General features: G+C 43.8%; 1 protein-coding gene across 2 annotated transcripts in view; it reads left to right on the forward strand.

The window, feature by feature from the left end:
• bbs9 (Bardet-Biedl syndrome 9) overlaps positions 1-25,901 on the forward strand; it is a 124,051-nt gene that overhangs the window by 24,150 nt on the left and 74,000 nt on the right. For both annotated transcript variants that reach the window (XM_046398926.1, XM_046398927.1), the window contains exons 13-18: positions 16-118; positions 9,391-9,495; positions 20,005-20,145; positions 21,016-21,111; positions 21,851-22,023; positions 22,199-22,351. In XM_046398926.1, coding sequence (XP_046254882.1) covers positions 16-118; positions 9,391-9,495; positions 20,005-20,145; positions 21,016-21,111; positions 21,851-22,023; positions 22,199-22,351 — 771 coding nt within the window. The remainder of the gene's footprint in view (positions 1-15; positions 119-9,390; positions 9,496-20,004; positions 20,146-21,015; positions 21,112-21,850; positions 22,024-22,198; positions 22,352-25,901) is intronic.

Below are 25,901 nucleotides of genomic sequence, written 5' to 3' on the forward strand. Positions count from 1 at the left end.
TCTCTCTCTCTCCAGGTGAAGGTGAAGGCCAGTTGTGTTGTACAGTCCCCTAAGCTGACCGTCAGCATTCAGCCTCCTTTGGCCGTCACTCAGGACCAGTTTGTCCTGGAACCCATGGGTCAGTGTACAGCAGCTTGTCTGTGTCTGTGTGTGTGTGTGTGTGTGTGTGTTCAGAGGATGAGGCAGTGAAATAAGGCATTAATATACATTACTCATGTTAGAGGCCCATAATATGAACAGACAGTTTCACTCTAACTGCTTAATGGGTGTCCATCATCGGGAAGTAACGGACAGGCTGCAGCCAGTCATTCACCCAGACCCTGGTGTCACTGAGGTAATGCAGTACTTGATGAATTGAGCTGAGTGATCGGACAGTCTCGCACTGCTTTGCGCAGCTGGTTTTGTGTAAGATCTTCCATCATCTCGATTATTCACTTTTGTCCTTTCCAAGCCGTTCTGTCAGTCACACACACACTCCTCTTCTCTCCTTCATCACGTCCTCCTACACACACACACAGAGGGAGTGACTGAGTGAGTGTGAGGTGTGTGTTAGTGTGTATTTGGATAGCCCTTATCAGCATTTACACTGTGAGTTCTGTCGTCTGGCCGTTGGGGAGACGCGGCCACCGCGACCAGATGGCGGTAACTTTGATCTAATTCAGACACTGCGTACACACAACCTCCTGACCCCGAACGCTGATATCTGCTGTCGGCTTGTTAAAAGAACATCACCCTTCCTGGTCATATTGAGAAGTCTGAGCGTCATCCGTTTCCTCTGTTTGACTCTGTCCACCTTTTGTGTGTGTGTTGAGTTGTGGGAGACTCCTTAAAGCACGAATGTGTGGCCGCACTGGCAGTTAAAGCTCAAACCCTGATGGTGTTGGTGCCTTGTTCTTCCTGTTGATCTATGCTGGCTCTATTATATTAGATCACACCTACAGTTTGTTTTCTCTTGTCTGAACCAAGAGTGGAAAAGTCTCCTGTGCTGCATTTTTGGTCAACCAAAGAAATTTTTCATCTTTTTTTTTTTTCTTTTTGGCATTTTGTTAGTGTGGACCAGATTTCAACTGCTTTTGTTCTTTGAACATAAAATAAAGTGCAAGTATTTTTTAACTTGGAGACCTGATGAATGGAAGTTGACGTCAAACCCTGGAGCAGCCCAGAAAATTGGACTCATCAAAGCAGTGGTTGTTTCTTATTCAGCAAGCTTCAGTGAGCTTGGTGATGGTTGGAAGCATCATAACATGCGTCAGTCTTCAGCAGCAGTCGTTTCAGCCTCACCTTTTAGTGCTAAAAACATGTCCCCTTAGAGGATGTTGCAGCATTAGGACTGAAACAATGATTAGCTTTGCCCTGTCCTTAATATTAGTTTAGTTTAAAACGTGTTTTTCTTCTTCTTTTTTTTTGCTTACCAAATTTTTCTCAAATCTTCTTTATTTCAGGCATTAAAATGTTCCGACTTCCACTAATTGCGTCAGTAGAATGGATTTAAATTCCTTTTTTTACATCCCAGTATGGGATATTTCTCGGACACTGCAGGAATGTTATTGCTGGACCTCATGTGGTTTGGTTGGAGAATTTTGCAATTTACAATATAGTTCAAACAAAATACTGTCAAATTGTCCTGTAATTACCATCATTATCACCACGAGGTGTTTAAATCCCACTTGTACAGGGTCAAATGAAATACCACAGGTCGTACTAACTTAGTGTGGATGGTGTCAGCAGTCATTTTTTGAAGCCATGAACGCAAACACAGAGGCTGGATCTGCACCAGAAAAATGTCACTTTTTCCCTCCAGAAACGCTCTCGACATTTGCTGAAACCATCATCCATCAGAAAGGAGTCGTCACGTCTTTTTAGATGGACCAGTATGGATTGTGAATTTATGATTTCAAGATGTGAGCAGCGTTCTCAGGCGGTTGGAACGCCATCCATTTATTGAGAGCCCTGAATCAAACTGACCGCTGCTTTCCCATGATTCATATCGCGCTGAAGCTGGAGTGTGATTTGTTTCACCGCAGTGAATTCTTATCTGTACATACACGGTCCACGACCTGCACAACTGTTAATTCAAACATGATTCGCGTTTCACACAGCGTGCAGTATATTTCCTGTGAATTCTTCTGTCAGCTTCCTTCATTCATAATGGGCACATATTTTTTTCATATGGCTTATATTTCACATTTTGGCATATTTTATAGTGCGCATGTTTTGCATGTATTTGTCTTTCGCTTCAATGTGTCCATGTCCATATGTTCCTGTCAGACATTTTCACCAAACATGTTATAATGTTGTAAATTTTTCTGTATCTGCAGAAACATCATTTGCGTTTTTTTCATTATTATTCTAGAGGAATACAGTTAAATAAATTTGATGCGTCAAAGACCTGAGACAGGAAAAGGACTGCTGTGACAGCAGAACCGCCAGATGAAAAGTAAGATCACAGCATCCAGCGTTTCAGCCACATATTCAGAACTCCAGCCAAAAACTGACTCACCAAACCTGAAACTAATCAGCCTCCATCAGTCCAAGTGACGAGGCTACTGCAGGTCCTGTGTAACCAAGTGGCTGTTTTGAACAAAGCTCCTAAAATGCTTTTATTTTCAACATTGCGTCACATCCCATCATGCCAGTCAGTGTGCTCTGCCTCAGCTCGGTGTGCAGGATCAGGTTGTAGTCCGTCTGTCCGTCTGAGTCCGGTTACAAACCCTTCAGTGTCAGAGCTCGCGTGGAAATGCATTCGTTTCTCATTGTTAAACCTGGCCGATCTCGCACTTCCACTTTGTCTTGTTTTAGTTGCAGAAGCTACACCCAGCATCACAGAAGATCCTGTTCCTCTCGTTTTCTTGATGCACTGGTGTCTCCAACCTGCATCTTGGTCTTTAAAGTCAGTGAACAGACTACGTTCAGCTGTCTGCGACCGCATCCTCGTCTCCTACGCCACCTGCCTCGAGAAAGTGCCGATGTCACATGCGTGCGTGAGTGACTGAAGTTGAATTATGCAGTTAAGGCAAACAAACATGAAAGTTATGCGAAGCGAACCTTCAACGATGCTTGGAAAATGTGACCTCCAGGACACGTGGCTCAACAAAGACATTTACAAAGACTGACTGTCTGCAACAGCAGCACAACGGAGTCGTGTACACACATGCGAACTTCTCTTTTTAATAGCAGTTCTCGAAAAGTCCTTGAATTTATTAAGAAGGTGTTAGTTTCCAACCTGAATGAACACGACTGGTCGTCAGCAAATGTTATTTACTGTTACAGGATTGTATTCAGGTGTTTTTAGAGCTGATTGTGTTAATATTCAACTGCAGTAATTTAACAAGTATCTACTGAAAGGCTCGTTTCTCCTCTACCACCCACCTCTGATCATGCAGTATAAACTGTGAGCTGACAAAACTTTGGTTTGGGACGTAGTTTGCGTGAGTGGTGACAACCTCCGTGTCTGAACAGACAACGAAAAGCGTGCCAACAAAAGCTCAAAGTTAATCAAAAGCGAAGTCACTGAGGAAGATGCCGAAAGTGGATTTGTCCGGTTGGTTTGCTTTTGCAAGAGTTTTTTCTCCTTCTTGGCTGCAGCTCTCAACGTTTCACTGTTTATATGGAAGATCAGAGGCTGTGACTCACTGCACCGTCACGTTTACACCACTAAAGAGACGCTTTGTTTACACGAGTTTAGGTAGCGGTCAGATGAGTCGGATTCAGAAGCCTCTCCCAGGCATGTGCGCACACACACACACACACTCACGCACTCGCACATTCTGACAGACAATTACAGCCACACACCAAAATCATATAAATACTTTCACATACACATCTATGGGCACATAAGCGTATCAGCATGTACTGATTAAATGTAGACACACACTTGGAGTGAAATAGGCCCCTGTGTGTGTGTGTGTGTGTGTGTGTATGTGTGTGCACGCATTTGCGCGTGTGTGTGTTCATGCCACACTCTTTTGTCTTACCACACAGAAATCTGGCGCTGGCCTCCACTAGTCAATCAGCAGCTCTCTACTGTGAAACATGAGAGCCACTGCTCACACACACACACACACACACACACACACACACACACTTAGTAGTCTTTTTTCTTTCAGTCTCCCCTCTATTCTCTTCTTATCCCACCTAAGTGACCCCTGACTGACCTGATTTGGCCCAGAATGGCCCGAAGCAGCAGGACCACCGTGGGTGACCCTTACTGGTCAGAATTTGGCTTTCAACTGAGTGTTTATTATCTGTCAAAGTCCTGGAAAATTTTGGGGAAAAAAATGAAATAGAATAAAATAAATGAATGGAGGCTCCGTGAGCTTTGCTGAATGCTGGGAGTTGGCTCAGAGGAACTGGATCCCAGTCACACTGTCAGTTTACTCAGGGATTTTCTCCAGAAAATCGCACCCCGTTTTATGGATGGCAGGGGAAGCGACTGAGCTGTAGCTGTGATGGAGCATTGCCTGCTAGAAACTGTAGAGTGTGCATGCAAATGTAAATCACGCACCAGCAACAATGAATGAGTTTCATTACCAGGAAGTGTTTCATTAACTTTATTGTTTCACCGTCAGGGGGCGAATCCCAGGCTTGGTTCCAGATGTCTGGAATCGATGCCCACAGTCACACCTTCATAGGTGACATTGAGAAAGGAGACATCATCTTATTTCTTACGATCCCAAAATACTTCAGTGATAACGGCACGATAAATGTGGCTGAGACTGGTGCAGCTGAACAGGTTGTCCTGTCAGGCAACAGAAATCTGTTGTCATGTCAGTCCACGCTGGTATAACAGACAGACAGACGGCACTTGAGCTCAGGCTGGTGTTGATGGGGCAGGGTGTCCCTGCTACAAACTGACTTTGGCAGTTGATGGTTTAGTTGATTGAAAGGAAATTAGTTGCCACTTAACTGATTAATCACGATGAATAGATTTTTCAGACTAAATGACCAATTGTGAAAGTAAGGGCCATTGTGACAAAAGTGGAGCCCGTGGCATCAGATAAACAAATCTATCTATACAAAGGAAGCTCCTTCATGTGGGGGAACGTCTGTCTGTCTAGTACCTCGAATGTGTTACAACCTCAACAAAGAAGACCGCGGTCGAATTGTATGGGAACATAAACTTGATCAAATCTGTGAAAGTGATGTGTTTCTTTTTGGTATTCATTCAGTACAAACCCACAGCTTATCTTTTGCTTCTGTTCCTCCCTCACACTTTCTTTTTTGCTGATGTCATCTGCTAACTGCTTTGAACCTTTTATTTTTCTGTAATGTAAACACCAGTGAGAAGGAGCAGACTCGAGCGGCTGCAACGACACAGCGGGTGTTGTGGGAAAATGTGGAAGCAGTTTACAGAAACACGACTGTGGCAACAGCAACACGTCTGTTTCCCATCGTCACCTCGTCTCTCTGACCGTCTCACCTGCGTCTCTGTTTACAGCGCGTCACACTGATGTGTCTTCACACACGCTTACGCACCGAAGCAAACACACAACAGGCGACGCGTACAAACACGCCAAACTCCTACGAGATTCATCTCTGTTGGAACAGTGTCGGTTTTTGTGCTTGTGCTGCAGCTGCTGTGTGTGTGTGTGTGTGTGTATGTATGTGTGTGTGTGTGTTGCTCTGTGTTGGGGGGGGGCAGCGCCTTCTGACTTTTATTGTTATTCCAGTTTTTATTCGTCTCAGATGGCGACTCGGTCCCCTGTTCTCCACACACTGCCTCCTTTGTTCTCTCTCTCTTTCTTTGTTTCCTGCTTTCGCTCACTCTCCCTTTTCCTCTTCCCATCTTTTCCTTTCTCTGCTTCCTCCCTTTCGTTTGTCGTGTTTTTCCTCCGGTGTCTTTGTTTTCCTCCCTCGCTCTGCGCCCCTCTGTTTCAGCTTGTCCTCACAACAAGAGTGTGTGTGTGATGAGAGGAAGTTCAGTGTTGAGCATCAACATGTTGACGGGATAAACGTTTTCTAAAACTTAAATAATCTGAATTTGTTCCTGTTAAGAAATGTTTTACTCATGTAAATGCTTCATATTTGCCATCTGGACATCTAAGAAATAAGGCATGATTTTGAAAGCACAGTGAGAGGTCTGGGGGATCCTCTCACAGGAAACCCTGAACATCAGAGACTTTGTTTGTGCGCTCTGGTGAAGTGTGAAATGTGAGCAGCTCTCTGTTCAGTATTTTAAGTTTTCATTTCAGGAACGAACACAGAATAATCTGCCCCATCGTGAGAAATAGAAAAACCGTAAAGAAATTGGTGCTTGAATTCAGATGTGAGTTTTTGAAAATGAAACCTGCGTGTTGGGCATGAGTGAAGATCAGGACCCTCCACAGGGTCTGACCTGATCCTGACCTGTGGAGGTCAAAGGTCAGTGTTAAACACCACAGTGATGGTTACCTCTGCGTGTCTCAAGATGTGCGATTTGTACACACACACACATCCATCCCCATCTCCTTGTGCAGTATTGATCCCCATCTGCAGCCCTCTTGACCCCTCACCTTTTCCAAACAGTCAGTACTCAATTTAACCTGCAGTGTCGAGTACTATAACCTGAGGATAGCTACACACACACACACAGAATCAAATGACTGGGAAACACAAAGTAATGCAGCAGTGCAGCAGGAGAAAACGGGTAAGGAGATGAAAGTGAAGCATATTCAGGTAGAACAGGAGTGTAGGGCCTCGTCCTTCTCTGTAGCGGAAACAGAAGGAGGTACGTGGGCATGAAGAGGTGAGAACGTTAGAACAACACAACTGACGAGAGTGAGAAGAGAGCAGAGACGGGGAAAAGTGAGGAGGGAACACAGGAGTTGGTGAGATGGGAGACGGGGATTTCAGTCTCCTTTGTGGAGTTTGTTTGTGTTGGCCGTGGTGTTAATGGGTTAATGTGCCTGAGAATGCCGGGACCAGTCTGAACAGTCTCACTGGCTCAGACCTCCAGGTCACGCAGACTGACAGGTTACCTGCAGCTCGCGGGTTCGACGCCCACAGCTGCCGCCCTGAGCTGTCCAGATGTGCCTGAATATGTGATGACAAGCTGAAGAGAAAAGAGACAGCGGTGGAGAGGAGAAGGAGGAGGAGGAGGAGGAGGAGGGATTACCTCGTGTCCTCTTTGGTGTTGTTTGTTGGTCTTAATGGGCCTGGGAACACTTAAAGCACTTAAACCAGTCTGACCAGTTTGACCTCCAGGTCACACGGGTTAAAAGCCCTCTGCTGACAGACAGAATGGCAGGGAGGGAGAAGGAAAGGAGGAAAGTAAAAGAAATAGGTAGTAAGGAAAACAGGAGTGGGAGAAAGAAGCTGGACAGAGAAGGGAGACAAGGATGAAGCAAAGGTCTGCCAGGGAAATCCTGCTTTTACATAAATGCATCGTATTAATGATAACTAATACTCAAAGGACGAGTTGGGGGTTTTTCTGTACCAAGTATTTTTAATTTCAGTGAATGGACAGCTTAGAGAGGGAAGGGGGGGGCACAGAGAGAGGATGACAACCAGAGGACTCAGACTCTGTACTTGGGAGACTTGAGACTTGAGGTGAGCTGCCAGGGCATTTGTAGTGAAGCAGCCCTTTTCTCATTTATTTTATTTACCAACAGAGAAACCTGTTGCAGAAGCAACTGCACCCAGAGAGAGACAACTGAGCCAGTAAATCCCCATAAGACCACAGTCTTTTTCATGGTTCAGTTACATTGTTTTAATTAGCGACCTGTTAAGATGCTGCTCTTTCTGAAGATGCTGAAGCATTCCTCTGAGGGATCAGAAAACAAGACTTTTTAAACTGTCAGTACTGATTTCATTACTGACATGTAAAAAAAGAATCAGTGGGGCTGCAGCGGTGATGTACAAGACCAGATGAAGAGAGGGAGAGATGGTAAAGAGGAGGATGAGGAGGGCAGGGAGGAGAAGACGGAGGGAGAGAAGAAGAGAAGGTCAGGCTGTCAGGCCGTCTGACAGACTGTGGAGAAAGTCTCTGTCTGCTTTTTATCTCCTGTCTGCAGGAGGGGACGTGTCTTCGTCTCTGCTTTCATCTGCTCTCATCCATCTCGCCTCCTCCTGCCTGTCCTCAGCTCGAGCAGCTCTGTGTGTGTGTGTGTGTGTGTGTGTGTGTGTGTGTGTGAGACATGAAGAAGGTCACTGAGGTTTATTACTGTTTCAATAAATACGTTTTGAAAAGTACAATGTTACACACAGTCAGAAACAAAATATTTTTAAATACACACATCACTTTCTGTCATTACACTCTTTCCATTCGGACATGTACACACACACACACACACACACACACACACATACTTGGGGTTCAGTCACCTGTAACAGGCCGAGCTCAGGAACATCACGCCCCATTACACCACCACACCACCCAGTGTGTGTGTGTGTGTGACTGCATGAAGCCATTAGCTGTAATATATCCTTTCCTCTCCGTCTGTATTTGATCCCTGCTTTTCCTCTGCAGCTTGTTTGCTCTCTGTCTCTCTCTCTCAGTTGGTTTTGGGGTATTTGAAGGGAAGCTACGAGTCATCGCCCCTCTCTCCTGCTGCATACAGTAAAATGTTAGTGTTGTGTGTGCTGAAGTTCTGGTTTATGTTGTTAATCAGCTGTCCTCACCTCGACTGCTGATGTTTAGCATAAGCATACCTGTGAGAAGTGTGTGTGTGTGTGTGGTGTGGGGTCTGCTTTGTGCTCGGTTTGCTGTATCCTGCCGTGTCCACACCTTTAAAATGCTGACTCTTAAATTTTGTGTGTGTTTTTGTGGCTGCCCTGTTTTCTTATCCATCATTCAGTGTCTTCCTTTAAAGAAAAGTGAAACTTCTGTTCTAAAAGCATGAAAACTCAAAATTACATTAGCATTTGTAAATGCAAACTGCTTACATGGTTAGTGATTTAGTGTTGCTCTTCAAGAAAACAAGAAGAAGCCAAGAAAGAAGACAAGAAAAAGAAGAAGCAGAAGTTCTGAGTCGGTCCTGAGTCTTCTTTCTCTCTTACACTTCCCATGATGCAACTTGGTAATCTTTCGTTAGATCTTTCCTGCCACCTAAAACTCTTTCAAAGTCCACAACTGCACTGTACTACGCAGGCTTCCTTGACATTTCAGAACAACTGAAGAGTTTATACACCTGTTCTCAAAAAGCCTGAAATGTCGCAGGTTATGTTTTAAGTCCTGACAGCGCTGTGCTTAAGGTCTGGTCAGATTTAGGCATGAAAAACACTTGGTTAGGGTCAGGAAAAGATCATGATTTAAATTAAAATTGTTGTATTTCTCAATTTCATATGTTTCACTTCCGCTGAGGCCTGAACTGTGTGTCATGAGTTAGCAGAACAGCTGCCAGACAGGAAGTGACGTCATCATTTTTTCTGTTTGCATCTTATTGTAAGCTTGTGTCTGTGCTCCCTCCTCAGGTGTTGGCTCCTCCACAGTTGTGTCATTTTCGGCTTTCCTCAACGGCCGTTACCCTCCTGCTGACCTGACCGGAGACATCACCGTGTCCTACAGTTCGCCGACAGGTAAACTCTAACACACACACGCACACACACACGAGACGGGTGCTGGTTTCCATGTGTGCTACTTTAGTTCCAGTCAAGACTTTGATGCTAACAGGATAATCATGTTGCCAGCTGGGTTTTCCAGAAACACTGGCACAGGTGGTAATGAGTTTCTGTCTAACACAGAACATATCAGTCAAACTTCACGCTGCACCTGTTTGGCTTTAACACTGTCGAGCGTTCACTTGTCACATGTTATGTTTTTCGGTTGGAGCTGCGAGCGATGCTGACTGATGCTCTTTGGTGGAACGATTTTCAATTTCTCCATTCATTTGCATCACTTTGCTGTAAGACAAATGTCGTCAATTCATATCGCGTCTTTAAACCAAACCCAGGACTTTCTGTGACAGCATTAGCATTAAAGTCAGTTAAATTATGAATTTAGTAATGTCACATCCAGTGTTCTGCAACTTTGCTGAACACCAGCTGCTAACTTGACGTAAGGACATCTGGGATCCGTCCAGTTCGAGCCCAGTTCATCCCTCTGCTCACTCCAGGCATCTGTTTCCAGGCCCTGCAATACTTCTGGAAGATATTACTTTTCCCTGCAAACCAACAAAACCAGTCTTTATTTCAAATGTCACAGACGTCCTGTTTTTAAAATACTGATTTCAGCATTTGTTCAAAAGAGAAGCTTGTGAAAAAAATCCTTGTTTCCGTGCTATTGTTTCCCTTGGATTACATGTGTTTTGGCAGGCCTCTGTTGGTGGAACAGTTTCCCCTCCCCAGAAGCACATTTAATGTGAAATGTCTGGAAAATTGGGAAGTGTTTCTTTTTTCTTGAGCTTTATTGTGATGCTAAAAATAGCAGAAAATAATATTTCAGTGGGCCTTGAAAGCCGCTTGGCTGGGGTGGAGCGTGTAGGGGGTTGATCTCGTGTTTCAGAAGGAACCTGTTGGACTGAAGGTGGAATTGGAAGAGGTTTATCAAAAGGTTCAAGACAGAAGTTGGGGCTCCCAAGGATGGAAAAAGAGAGAACAGATCAGGTGTAGGAGTTGGATGAGCAGTGAACTAGACAAGGAGGTAAGGAGGTGAAAAGGAGGAAAAGTAGAAAGGTTGGAAGGAAAGAGTGGAAATATTTTATCCCAGAAAGAACACCTGTGAATTACTGTATCACACTTTAACATTGGTCCCATGTAGATCGGTCAAAAATGGTCATGTTAATGTTAATTTTCCCTCTCTGTTTCCTTCTCTCGAGCCAAATGTCATGAGCAACTTTACGAGTTGTAGCAAAACTACTTGGTTAGTTTTTGAAAATGATGCTGGTTTGGGTTAAAATGTGTTTGTTAGTTATGAAAAAGTTACTTGATGTCACTTAAGTATGTTAAGTTGATAAAAATAACTAACCGGTTTGACACAGGACACGAACAGACGCACCAAGCCCTAGCCTGACTCCCTCCTGTACTCCCGTCATATTTACTACCACCACTAGAGGTCGCTACTGAACGGTAAACATAAATACGGATCACACCGAGCCGCTTGCGCAGACAGAAAGTGGTCATCTTGAGAACGTGTGCGTACTCGAGCTTGTGTGAGGTTGTGACTCTCATCATTGTATGTTCCCGCCGTGCTAATCTCCATTAATGCCTCGTCTCGTCTCGTCCTCTAAGTGCTATCCCGGTATGGGAGGAATGCATCACTTTGTCTCTTTTCTCCTTTCCCACCCAGGGGTCCCCCCCCCCCCCCACATAACATCATCCCACCCCGTGGCTTCTGTGTCCGTCTTTAAGCCCTACAAAGGCTTTGACATTTAAGAAGACTGTTGACTCCTTAAGCCCCTCAAAGGAGGCTCGACGGTGGCTGTAGTCGCTACAATTTCGAAAGAATTTCATTAGTGCCCCTGTGTGATTTCCCTAACACCCCGACAATGGGCTTTGCACAAACACACCTAAGAGGGATCAAGTGATCAAGTTGGCATTTACAGTACACTGTTCACTCTTACACAACGCGCATTTTCGTGTGAGCGGTCGAAGATAAGTTGCAACTGTGCGGATAATTTCCATAAAAGACGGCCAGCCATGATTCACTGGTTGCTAAGCCAGTTTGTGTGGAAACCTGAGGAGCTCGTTGGCAGTCTTTACTCCTGTTTTATTGAGCTTGCCAGTATAACCAGCATCTCCATATGTTGATATCTCCAGGAGGCTGCGCTATTTCGTTAGGTCCTTCCTGGTTTAACTACCATGTCTGAAATCCATTTGCGAGGAAATGGGCGAATGTAGGACAGCTGATGTTGTTGGCGTCGCCTCTGCCGAGCAGATCGTGTTCTCAGCTCTGTTCGTTTGCACTGCATCACAAAAACTTAACAACAGATTTGGAGGAAAGTCAGGCCACTGGCCAAGGAACAAGTGATTCGCTTTTGGCTCTGCATTTTTAAGAGGATCTTCTTGTAGCTTTTTTTTTTTTATTGCATTTATTTGTACTTCATGACATCTGGCGCACATTTGCTCATTGCTGTTCATTGTCTCTTGATTATTATTAATTTTGATACAAACTTTCAGTTAAAATAATAATTGCAGGCTTCAGTTGCAGAGGTTCGCCCTCTCTGGGTGCTAATCAGTTGTGCGTTCAGTTACAGCGGAGATTTTTGAGTTCATATTTATCCACAAATTTATCAGCTTGTGCAGTCCCTTGACAGGTGCTCATAGATCCCTATGAGGTCCATTGTTGATGAGGAAGCTTGTGTCTTTGACTTCAGGTTTCTTCGTCATGTTGTGAGTGTGGGGAGCCCTCTTACATTTGTATACATTTGGACAGAAGGTTTGTTGGTAACAACATGTTTACTTTTACAATACGAAAGAAGTTTTTACTGGAGTTGAATTAGATTTTGAATGATACTGCAGGTAGTTCAGTGTTCAGCAGTTAAACTTGTGGAGTGAAAAATATTTGAATAATATTTGAATCATATATTATGAATAGTTTAATGAGGGTGAGGGAACAGATGTCGTTTTAAGGATTTATAATGTGTTAATTCTGCTTTTTTCCTATAATTTCATTTCTAAGAGTTTTTATGTAGTTAATCACACAAAGGGACACTTTGTGTGTTCTCAGCCTTCTCAGTTATTGTTGTTGTCATGAAACATTCAGTTGACCTTTTTTCTATCACATCAGCTAATGGATCCAGAACTTCACTCGTTGCAGTCAGTCTAATTTCGCAGCCATTACAGGAGATTTTAGAACAGGAAAGACAGATTGAGCGCTGACTTGCAGGAGGCCAGGAGTGGCTACCGTGTGTGTGAGTGTGTGAGTGCCTTCTTGCTCCATTTGACACGTCCATTACGTTTAACTGGAGCTTTCACTCAGCACTGATACTTGAATGTCTTTTATCCTTTAGCTCCCTTCCTCTTTATGTTCCTCTGCCTTTTCTGTCTTGGACAGTGAGAAAAGACAAAGTAATGCAGAAGTTAATGTGCGTTTTAGGATTAGATAATACTGTAAAAAAATGTTGAAGTGGAAGTTGTTGTCAATCATAAATGCATCACAGGTGAACCGACATGTCACTTTGGTTCGATGATTTCCTGAATGTTATCTCCTATGAAATGTTATTATGTAAGGTTACTCCGACTGTTAAGGCACCAATCATTATGGGCAGATAAAAAGGAGAGATAGTTTCTCTGCACTTTGCTAAAACGCCACAGCAGACTGCATGGCTGGAACGGCGCCTCCTTGCGTCTCCAACAGAATCCTTTTAGACAACCAGGCTACAGAAAATGTGTTTGGGACTAACTGACTGTTCTTTGGAAATTCACTGAACTGAGTGCTAACTGCCTCCCAGCGCATCTTCCTATGCTGTCACTGTAGTTACTGTCAGTGACTGGCTACTCAGTGTGAGGCCTTAAAAAGGTTAAACCAACCGAACAAATCTGTACAGAAAGCTAGTTAGCAGCAGAGATCTGCCGTGTGTTTGGCTGAGGGAGCTAACAGCTAACAGCTAACAGCTAACAGCTGACAGCAGAGCTCAACACACAGGAAGGACTGAGAGCTTCTGTTCAGAGGAACATGAAGCCGTAAACAGTGAGCTGCAGTTTAATGTGACAACACAACAAGTGTACAGTGAATGCATGTACTGAGTTACTTTACCTGAGTACAGATTGGAGGTAAAGGTACTTTGTCTTTGGAGTTCCACACACTTTACATCAGTGGTCATTTAGCCAAACTCGTGTCAGAGGTGAAAGTAGGCAGAGACCAAGTGATAGATTTACTGTATTTTGTTCTCGTGGTTAAATAAATGAGATGTATGTGACAGTAAATAACAATTAAAGAAGATCTGAATATTTAAATAACAGACAGAATTATGAGTGAGAGAGAGGGATCGAGGCAGAGTTATTGCAGGAAAGAGAGACGGCAGTCAGGAAGTGTGACTTTCATCGGGTTTAATAACACGTGAACTTTCTGACTCAGCACCTGAGTGGCTTTTCATTGGCCTGCAACCTGCCATCTGCTTCTCATTCACCCTCACAGGAAATCCTCTCCGACCAATCAAATCAGGGCTTAATCTGCCAGACTTCTACTGCTGCGGCCTTAAGGTTAGAGAAGCAGGAGGCCGACTGTTTAAATCCCGGACCAGCTGGGAAAGTTTGGCAGTGAGGTGCAGGGATAGGAGATGTTTTAAAATAAAAAAATCAGTTTCACAAACTGAGTCTTATTTTCATACTTCACTGTTCACTTGTCTGCCGTTTCTAAACGTTCCTGCTTAGCTTTGCAGCACTGCAAATAGGAGACGAATGTGGATTTTAATTATTGCCTCCCACATGAAGTACTGCACAAACACAAAAACCCTCCATAAATGTCTAATATTTCAGTTAAAGTCTGTTCCTGGTAGTTTTAACTTCTAAAAACATGCTCAGATTGGAGCTCTTGGACGACGGGCACAGTTTTGGGCCACTCTTTTGTTTTTTTTCTGATGTCAGTATGTTTTATGTCTGATTATAAGAATGGTCTTTTTTCTTTCTGTCAGACCGATTTTCATACTAAACTACTGACGAGCAGCTATTTAATTTTGGGTTTGGACATCTTATCATATTTCAGATCCTTTTGGATCAGTGGAGAAGCTTCACTCGCCTCCAGCGGTACTTTCCAAGCATGTGGGAAGTTGAACAAAGCGCAGAGTGTGTGTTTTTGTTTTTTTAAAGTTTGTGTGTATCCATATGCAGTGAGACGGAGGTTTTCCCAGGGAATCCCCTCCAGTTCTTCCAGTGCTGCTTTGTTACTGGTCTGCCGTGAACAAAACGGGTTGGGAGTGACGCCTCTTTCTTCTGCTCCATCTGTGATCTGTCCAAGTTTCCTTTTTTAACCTTTAACTCTTCTCTTCTTCCTCTCTGCAGAGCTTAATCCCAAAGGTAAGTGATTGGCTTGTAGTGCTGGATAGAAGAGAGCAAGTAGAAACACACACACACACTTTTTCTCACTTGTTATTAAAAAGGCAAACATGTACTGTAGACGTACACATATACATATTATTTGCCGTACTGTATATACAGGAAGAGACCGCTGTCTACTGTTTATGTTCCTGTAATGCGATACTTGGCAAGAGTCTGTACACACACACACACACACACACACACACACACACACACACACACACATATTTCCTTGCTGTATGGAAAGAGCAAATATCAATTTTTATCATTTTATACTGTGCATAGTATACAAAGAAATATCATCTGTTTCATATACACACACAAGGAAATGCATTGACTGATGTTTCAGTGCATAAACACACACACACACACACACACACACACACTCACACACATATTGCTGCAGTAGTGTTCCTAGCCGTCAGCCTGTGTTTGTTTTAGTCGTTCTGAGTTTGTGTGCTTTGATACAGAATAGGATGTCCTGTAATCTATAGTGGGCTTAGAGGCCCTGCAGTAGTACAAACACACACACACACACACACACACACACACACACAGTGGTGCACTTTCTTTGTCCCAGTCTCTACTACAATAATATTTTATAAGTTTTTTATTCAGTGTATCAGACAGATGAAAGCTACAGTGGAGCTTTTGGAACGCGTGTTGATGCGAGTGACAGCAGTTACAAATACTTGTAGTGACCCGTGTCATCCAGTTTCTGATGGATGACATTATGGATGATCTTTTTAGAAGCATCAGAACCTGTCGCTGAGTGCAAATCACTGATGCACAATGGCTGCACATGAACGCGAAGACTGAGCTGTGCTGGGACTGCATGCACCACACGCAGGAAGTAAAATGAAAGAGACATGCATGCACTCAAAGAATGAGCATGTGTGAATCACACGCAGTATGCAGATGTACACACCACACAAGTTTAATACACACACATTAAACCTTTCACATACTCACAAAGAAAGTCATACACACACTCTCTCTCTCACACACACACACACACGCACAAGGCTGACATCACTGCAGCTGTGGTCAGAACCTGATCCTGTACAGTGGTCCTCTACTGAAATAAACTCGGTGGTCTCTCTCTGCCCCCCCTCCCCTCTCTCACACACACACACAGATTCCAGATAATTGGAATCAGAGTCCTTTGAGACAGCAGTACAGTGGAGGCACAGCAGCTTTAATGAGTAGCAGCAGTGGTGCTCGATTGTGATTTTAAATGTGCTTGGCCTGGGGTCACACGTATGCGATGTATCTGTGGTTTCAGGTATATCTACTCACTTTACAACCTACACACCTCAACCTGCAGATCTGAGGAAACTGAAGCTCAGGACAAGCAGTGAATGAAATGAAGAATCTGTAAGACAAACATGGAAACCTCAGTTTACTGTAACAGAGAAACAGTGTTCGGTCAGTTGCTCACTTCTCTCTCGAACACCGACAGTCTGCTGTTTATCTTTCCACTGTGTCCTGTCATCCTTAATGTCATCAAACCTGACTAAAACTGTGACATCTGACGCAGGCGAGTGATGTAACGTTTATTTATCGCTGTGGCAACGCAGACAAATTGTGATCCAGCGTTTAAACCCAGCTGCCGTGTCGGCGACGTGACTCAGACGAGTTCAGCAGATACAGTAAACAGTAAATACAATTCAGTCAGCTGGGAGCTGCCTGCCCGTGAAGCTGATCAGAAAACACTGACTGGGTCACAGATGAGAGAAATAAAATCACTGCAGTTTTGTGTCTCATAAGCCTTTCATGAACTTGCATGCATGTTTCACCCTAACTGGCTTTCCTGGATTGTATTTTGTTTTCTCACTGGTACCTGGTAACAATCTTATTTAGAGAAATATCATCCGTTCCATAAACAAAGAATACACCTCGAGTCCAGATTTGTGCACCACTTCTGAGTCGTGTTTCAGGATGTCGTCACATCTGTAGGTCTGTCATTTGTTCTCAGACAAGGGAGATACTGATGCAACAGTGTTCTCAGACCGAAAAGGTCTGGGGACCTCCCTGAGAACTTCAAATCTTCAGGGGTGTTTTTCAGTTTTCTCACACATCTGAGTGCGATTGCTGTATTCACACAACCCCAAAGAACCAATATTTGGAGTAGAAATGCTCTCGCTTTTAAAACAACTGCTCCAAATGAGCCAGATGTAAAAACTCCTTAACTCTCCCCCAGCATAAGTGTCTCACTTCTTCTTCTTACACATTCTTTCCTTCCTTGTCTGGTTTCAAATCGAGACTTTCTAAAAGTGTGTTTATTCACATCCTCAGTCTCTTGGCTCGCCGTAGAAATAGAAATATGAAGCCTTTGGTTCCAGTTTTAATTTAAGTTTAGCTCTAACTCTTTATTGCCTTCTGCTTCTCCTTGATAAAACATTCAGTGATCCCTGAAGGTCAGTTTTAGTGGCAATTAGTAACACAATACAGCGAAGAAATTGCAGAATGGGAATAAAGTTAAAATCAAAGGGGATAAAAATTTTAGGCAGGTGGTGGTTTGTTGGCTCATATCGGGTTCTGGGTCAATACAGCCGGGATTATGGGTTTGTTAACAAGACGCAAATTAGGGCCAATTCTGAGAAGGTTTCATAATTCAACGCAGGAAAACACATGCTGCATTTGTTGCTTTGTTTCATATTTAATATAAAACACAACAACAAATGCTGGGCCTCAGTACTGTCACACATGCTCTGTCAAACACACACTGATGCTGGTCGTGCAGGTAAATCACTGTGCTGAGGCTGTCACCTGGTGACGAAGGCCGGGAGAAAGAGAACAGAGCTGGAGTGGAACGAGACGAGATTTACAACCACACACACACACACACACACACACACAGGCGCTCAGTGGTGACTAGTAAATGGTGATGTTGAATTTAAGAAAACGTTTCCTTCGGCCTTTTCCAGCCTTACCTGACCTCCTCCTCCCTCCTTCCTCAGTTTCCTCCTCCGTCTTTCTTCCGTCCCTTCTTCCCTCTCTCCTCTCTTTCTCTCTCTGTTATCTGGTCATCTGTTTAAATCTTGTTTATTCCCATCTCTGTTTTCTCTCTGTTGTCTCTGCCTTTTTATTCCACTGTTTATATTTCCTCTCCGTGTCTCTCCTTCTTTTTCTCCACCCATCAGTTAGCGCCGGAGGGGTTTCCTGTTTCAGTATTAAATTCCCCACAGCTCCCTGATGCAACAACCTGTGTGAAGAGAAAACATCACGTTTCCAAAAGTAAAGCACGACGTTAGGGTCTTTGTTGCTCCTGATTCTTGCAGAGGGACGTGAGTGAAATTAACTTCTTATTCTTAGCTCGAGGCGAGGGTGGAGACTCAGCTTCAGTTGCAGTGAGGCTCACTCTGCCGGAGATTTCTATTTTCGTTTTTAATTCAAGTATATATCAGTTTGCTGATAATCAGTATCGGCCCCAATCTCCAGCTTTCTTACTTCCTGAGACGTAAGCAGTCGGCCCCCTGCTGACATGCGAAGTATCACTGTGACAGGAGGGGCTTCTGTTTCTGCGTATTTATCCAATCACAACATATACATATACTGCAGCTTCGTGTTTACCATTTCCCAAAGCACACCGCAGTGGTTTTGATTATTTTTTTTTTATGTTTTTTCCTTCCTTTCAGGCAGTGCTTTCATTCATTTCAGTACGTTATGAAATTCAACTTGGAGAGACTTGAGACCCGCTTGAGTCGGGTAATCCATCACCGTGTAGATCACGTCTGCTCTGATTATTGTCAAAGTTCCTTTAAAACACAGCGGAGCGGCTTGAAAATATGTCTGATCTGTAGTAAACAAGCTAAAAAATACAGAAACATGAAAAATGGCCCACTTGTTACTAAACTGTAGTATTGGTGTTGCTAACTAAAATGCGAAAAACATGAACATGTATTTTAGAGAAGTACGTGGTCTGATTTTTTTTCCTTTATTTTCTTCTCTGTTTAACCTTTTAATTCTTACTAAACTTACTACGTTTCGACTTTGACGTCGTGTTTACCTAACCGTCTCTGTTGTGTTTGCTGGATGTGATTTGTTTCTTTGACTCCAGACGAAGCGTCGGTGAGAAATGAAGTGAAAAAAGAGGAAGTGGCCCACAGTCGTTCTTCTTCTCTGAAACTCTGTCCATTTTCTTTCCCCCTCTTTGCCTTCCCTCTGTTCCCTGCTGTTTTCCTTGGCTTCAACTCTTCCCCTTTTCGCCACAATTAAGGTATTCAAACAAAATTGAATTATTCACATAATCACACGATAATTGCCCGTATGGAATGAAAAGGTGCACAGTAGTTGCAGGTAATTATTGCTATCTGTAATAACCTGGAACATTCCATAATTAAATCATCCCTCCCTCCCACCACGGCTGTCGTTTCTCGTATTATTAATCTCTCTCTCTCTCTCTCTCTCTCTCTCACACACTGCTTTATTTCCACGCGTTTTTTTTCCTGCTTGACCTCCACCTCCACCACCACCAGCCCCAGGTTCCCTCGCTCCATCTCTTCTTAACAACCGTTTTCCTCCGTCGCTCCTTTCTCTCTGTTATTCTAGCTAAGTGTAGATTTCTGCCAAGCTCAGCACTGTGTAAGCTCAGGACACAGTTATAGTTGGCCTTAGCTCTCCTCCTCCTCCTCCTCCTCCTCCTCCTCCTTCTCCTCCTTTTTCTTCTGAAAAACTTCCTTTTCGGCTCTTCGACAAACACCCCTCTTTTTTCTCGTAGCTCTCCGATAACTCATGTAATCTGAATTTCTGCAGTGTTGACTGTGTTAACAAATGTTAGCCTGACTGCTGTTTGGAGAAAGCCTAAAATGAGATGTTCCAACCTCGTTTGATTCGCCTGAGGGCAGTTTGATGGAGAAGGGGAAGTGGCTGCAGACTTTAAGGTTGTTTAAAATAATGTAGAATTAAGAGAATATAAACTACTCGTAACTTCTTTGTTCTCAGGCGTTGGCAGCTCAGTGGTTTGGCTTCAAGAATGTAAAGCACCATCTAAAGCAGAATTGCAGAGAACAAAGTACAACAAAAAAGGACAAAAAATATAGAAGTACAGTTTTGGGGTTTTTTTTGTTTTTGTTTTTTTATTATTTTGATGTATTTCCTTGTTTTCAGGAGTTCCCAGGGTTCTCCAGTCCAGGTTCAGTCTTCCTCTGGCTTTGGTGTGCGTTCCCTCCTCTCCAGCCAAAACCACCAAGTTTAAGGTCACAGTGGACACCAACCAGGCACCAATCGAGCTCAATTCCATCTTCCCAGGTAAAACACACAAAGTACCCACACTCTGTCTCTCTCTCTCACACACACACACACACACACACTGATGTTCAAAGCCAGTGTCCAGCATGTTGATGAAGGTGGGCCTGCAGGTTTCATGTGATCAGTGGGATTAACCAGATTGTCCCAAAATCTACAGGTTACTGCAGGTTTTGTATTGTCGGTACAGTGCAAGATGAGCCAACACTTGACACTGATTCTGGACAGTGAGCATCCGTTCGTACAGTGTAATGTCACAGGAAACGCATGTCTGTTTTACTCAACCTTCAAAGCGAACTTGCAGCACGTGAGATTCAGAGTTCGTTCATCTAATGTTGCCAAAGAGCTGAGCCCCAGTGCTGTGGCCACAGGAGGGCGTTGTGTCGTGGAATTTGTTTTACACCACGTACGGAAACAAAAATGTAAAAGTGATGGTTTCTTAATGTTTCATAGTTTACTCTCACAGTTGCTGAAACGACAACAGAAAGCTGGGAGTACTGAGAGAGCTGTGGGTCATGTGTATACCTCTGCAGGACCAATCAGCTGCTGTGTATCTGTGTGTGGCTGTGTATTTATACAAGTGTGTTTATGTATGTTCATTTATTTATTTGTGTGTGTGTGTGTGTTTCAGCCCTGGGAATCTCTCTTCTGTTTCTCAGTTATCTAACAATCAGCTGCAACCAGCGGCCCTGAACTCACACACACTCGCTGTTCATACTGAGTGTGTGCTTTGTGTGTGAAGAGGGATGTGTGTGAGCTCACGCCTGCTTGCGCTGTGCGTCTTTGTGAGCAGTGCGACTGTGTCAGCTTTGTTGGCGTCTTGCGTCGCGATAGTCCGTCCTATCTGTCTCATCACACTGTCTCCCTCTGCAGAGTTTTCAGCAAAGTCAGGAGATAAGGATGGGAATAGTTTGGCTTTCCAGTTCCTGTCAGGAGCCAAGGTTACCGTGCTGGCCTCCAAGACCTCCCGTGAGTCTGAACAGAGTGGTCATAAGATGCTGGTTTACCTCCATGAAACTGCTGCCATGTAAATTATCTGTCACAAATACAACACTGGCTGAGGGCTTTAATTGTTTCTGCAGTTGATGGTGATGATTTCCAAATACCGTCTTTATTGTTTGATGCCTTTTTGTGCATCTCACTAACTTTCTAAACATTATGTTACCTCACAGACACATTTCTGATACCTCTTGAACCTTTTGCAGTATTTTAATAATAAACAACTTCTAACTACGGAAGAAAACAAATCTTCCTCTGTCATACAACACTCTGACAACATCTGGTGCTTAATGTGTGATCATGGTGCCTTTCGTTACTTCTTTTACACCATTCTGGACGCCTTTCTGTGCCTCTTACTTGTCTCTAAACCTCAATGAGCCTCCTGACGCCCTTCAGTTTGTCTTTGACGTGTCTTACCTGCACCTTCTGGCGCCTTTCAGCACCTGCTGATTTCATTATGAGTCTAAAACGGTTCAACCTGTGAGCATCTCTGTAGTTTTCATTTTTCTTGGTACCACAGTACTTATAGATACTTTATGAAGTACTTTATTTAATACTGATCATTTCTGTGACTTTTGTCTTTGCTTCACGTCAGCACAATTTCAGCGTCTTTTTAGTTCAATTTTATTCATCTTTATTATTGCTGTGTTACCATACACACGCCCTGTGTAAGCGTTTCTGTCTGTCTGTCTGTCTGTCCGTCCGTCAGAGCGTTACCGTATTCAGAGTGACAGTTTTGAGGACATGTGGTTGGTGGTGAAGGAGTTGATCATGAGATTCGATCGCCATTTCTCCAAACTGGGAGTCAAAGACTTCAAGAAAAGCTTTAGTGGACCACTCCCGCTGCAGGAGTACTTCCTGTCTGTAGACCACCACTTCCAGGTACACACACACACACACACAGATGTAATTTATCAGTTAACATTAAATTCATAAATTAACTCTCCTTGATTATTTGCAGCTTATGCCTCAGGTGACCTGAGCAGTCATCTCTTTATAAATGATTGAGTCATCTTGTCTTCCTGTTGGTGTGTGTGTGTGTGTGTTTGTTTGTTAGCTGCGTGTCAGTGCTCAGCAGTACCAGGATCTGCTGTCAGAGCGTGCTGTCCAGTTCAGAGCCATCCAGCGCCGCCTGCTGACTCGGTTCAAAGACAAAACCCCGGCGCCCCTGCAGAACCTGGACACACTGCTGGACGCCACCTACAGCCAGGTCAGACTCACACACACACACACACACTGTTCGTTCTGCTGCGAGACTGAGGTGATGCTCATGTGGGTAAAGATGGAGAGACCTGGATGTGAGCTGACTGGTGTATCCCGTCTGGCCTTGACCCCCAGGGGACGCTGAAAACATTTCAGGGCTCCAGCAGCCATTTTGTTCAAGCTGTCTGACTGTTGGAGGTCAAATTTTAGTTTAAGTCTCACTCTTCGGCTTTCTTTTTCTGCCTTTTATTAACTCGCACCAACGCACACATACACACACACACACACACACACACACTGATGACGTGTTAGTGTAGATTTACAGTGTGAGAGTTGTGCTCTGCTGATTTACGGACTTCCTCTCTGTAGGTGATTAGCTGTTAGATCACACCCAGTTTGACGCGCACACACTCACACGCACACACACGCACACACACACTGGGACATTAGTTTAAACAGACAGCCTGTTACAGATAAACTTGTACCTGCATGCCCATGTGTAGGCACTCTCTCTCCCTCTTGCTCTTATACATTGTGTGTGTGTATGTGTGTGTGTCTGTGTGTGTCTGTGTGTGTGTGCTGTAGTTGAGGTCAGTATAAAGTTGATTTTGAAACAAAACAGCCGTTAAACTTTTGTCTTGCCTTAGTTTTGATGTATGGAAGGGTGGAGCTGCATTTATTGTGTCTCTGTGTGTGTGTGTGTGTGTGTGTGTGTGTGTGTGTGTGTGTGTGTGTGAGAGAGAGAGAGAGACACAAAGTGATGGTTCCTTGCCCCTACTGTTTACTCTAGCACGGCTGACTTGGCGATCGTCAGCTCCCCCGTCCATTAGCTTCTCGTTAGCGTAGCGAGGCTGTGTGACATCACCTCCTCATTAGCTGTCGAGGCTGTCAGTACGTCACTGTTTGGCTCTCTGTGATCACAGCACGGCGCTCTAACAATACATTTATTTAATGCACGTTAGCTCTCGGAGTTCAGGGACGTCGTTGGAGCTTAACGAGAGGAAATGAATGAGCTTGTTGAAGTTCTTAAGCCAAATAAACAGCGCTCGCCTTGGTTGTTGCAGTACAAGCTGTGAGGCAGCCTTCACTTCGCTGCCTTAAATGTTAATATCCTCACCGTGTTTAATGAGTACCACCTCAACAGTTTAATCACCATAACGTATTGCAAACAGACTTCAGTGCTTTTTTTTGGCACACTAGACGGAGATAAAAATATCACCAATCAACAGGTGATTTATATATTATATATTATATTATGCAGAAATTGTTGTGTTAATAACTTGTATTGCTATCCTGCAGTGAGCAGGGACAAAAACAAACCACCAGCCCCTTTTTTCTGAATTTATTGTCATATCACAATATGTGTGTCCATCTAGCTAGCTGGTTATGATGACAAATAAAAACAGAGAATTTTCAGTGGTCGCTGGTTTCTGCCCTCGCTGTGAGCTCCACATCACTTGTTTCCGTAGTTTTACTGGTCTCATTGCCATTCACTGTCAGTTGCCATTTTTAATTGGTTGTCAATCTCAAAAGGGCGGGTCTTAACCTTTCATGAGCCTGTAAGAGCGCAAGGATGGATATTAGTGCAGGTGGATGCACAGAGAAACCTTTGAGAACATGATGGACAGTGAATGCTCACCCTCATGTCTGATATATTTTGGTTTGGTTTATTCTGGGTTTTTTTTTGTTTGTTTTTTTTAACCTAAATCAGCTGAAACCAGCTGAGCAGAGTGTGTGAACAGAACAGACAGAGACCAGGATTAATTTTAATTGTCACTTTTTTCTGATGTGCAGTTTGAATATCCTGCCAAAAAGCCTTTTTCTTACGCTGCTCTCACTCGTATCTGCCTCTTCAAGCTAATGCTCTGTGCTGTCATCACTCCTGTCCATCACTCGTTCCTTCTCTCTCTCTCTCTCTCTCTCTGTCTTCCCCTCTTCCCGCCATCCAGTGGCCTCGTATGCGGGAAGTTTCTGACACATTATACACTCTGTAATGTATACACACCCGCCATAATGGAGGCTATCGACGGCTGGTCGGAAGAGTGATGAATGCGTCAAATTAATAATTCATGTCAGTATTAGGAGTCATGCTGCTGAGGCCAGGACCAGCTCAGCAGTTTGCTGTATTTTATGAGGAAGCGTTGCATCCTCAGCTGTCATAAAAGGTTAACAACAGAGTTGGACAAACCTAAAATCAAAATGCTTTTAATTTTACTTACTGTGCCTTTTTTATTGTTTCATCCAGAGTGAAACTGGTTTAGATTTTTTTTCTTAGTTGCTTTCTTTTGGTGATGATTTCTGGCTTTCTCTGTTTCTTCTTTTCCAGCCCTTTCAGTTATCATTGTTCGTTTCTCTGTAGTGTTGCACTGCTGGAAAGCTGGTCTTTTCATAAATCCAGCTCATCCATGCAGCAGAGTGACACACGTTGCTGAAACTGATGCTGCATGACCAGAGAAGACAAATAAACGGAGCTTTGATAAATCTACAAGAGTTGGGATGCACTGATGCCCCTGAGAACCAAACAGCCGGCTGAAGGTTGATCAGAGTTGATCAGAGTCAGTGATCAGAGTGAGACATCCCTGCCTTGATCCACGAGGCAGAGAGGGGCGAGTCGAGGAAGTAGACATACAAAAAGGTTTGATGTGTAGTTCATACAGCAACCACAGAGCTTGCAAAAGTGGCAAAGCGGCAGGTCTCTGTGTTCAGAGAAGTTGAATATTGTTTATTTGCATATCTGACCACATTGTAATGGTACAAAGTGCGATTAAAGTCTGGAAAAGTTTCCCTGTTTTTCCTTATTTCATTTTTTCCATCTTCCTTTTTTTCAGTTGAAGGCTTTCTGTTCTTTATTTTTGTTGGTTATTTACTGAAAAGGAAGATACAAGCAAACCATTTAACAGTAGATCAGTTAAAAATGGCACCTTTTAGCTCTCCATGTCTTGCTCAGGGGCACTTCAGTGGTCTTGAAGATGTGGGAAAGTAGGACGTTCTTCCCTCACTTCTCCCATTGTAATCTTCTTTTAATTAATATCATACATTTAAATGGAAAAGAGTTCCTAGTCAACAGCCGTCACCAGGTGAAACCCCAGAGGATTATTTAGAAAGTATAAATTTTGTGGTTGTTTACCCCATGCCAGCAATCACACTGTTGTGAGGATGTTAAAGGAATGTGTGGCCAATCAGGAATGCCGGGGAACCAGGCACCTCTTTCATTTCGGCTCAGAGGAATGTCTGCTGGGTAAATTTTCTGCATCAATCTTGGGTGATGGGGGGACTTCCCCCTCGTTAGCGTTGTGTGTCTCTGCATGCAGCGGCCGGCCATCGCCGACGAACCATCAGAGATAAGAGCAACGAGCCCCCTGTGAGACTACTCTGTGGTCGGCCGTGCATTTATGCAGCGGAGGATAATATTTCCATTGTTCGTGCTGCCTTTATGGGCCTATATTTTATTCATGAATTCCTGAGAGCTAGCGAACCACGTCTGACTTTATGTGTGTGTACGTGTGAGCGCAGGAAACTTTTTGATCTGCCGACCACAGTGGCCGGATTCCAAAATA

Source organism: Scatophagus argus, chromosome 9 (genome assembly GCF_020382885.2).
Source record: "Scatophagus argus isolate fScaArg1 chromosome 9, fScaArg1.pri, whole genome shotgun sequence".
NCBI lineage: Eukaryota > Metazoa > Chordata > Actinopteri > Scatophagidae > Scatophagus > Scatophagus argus.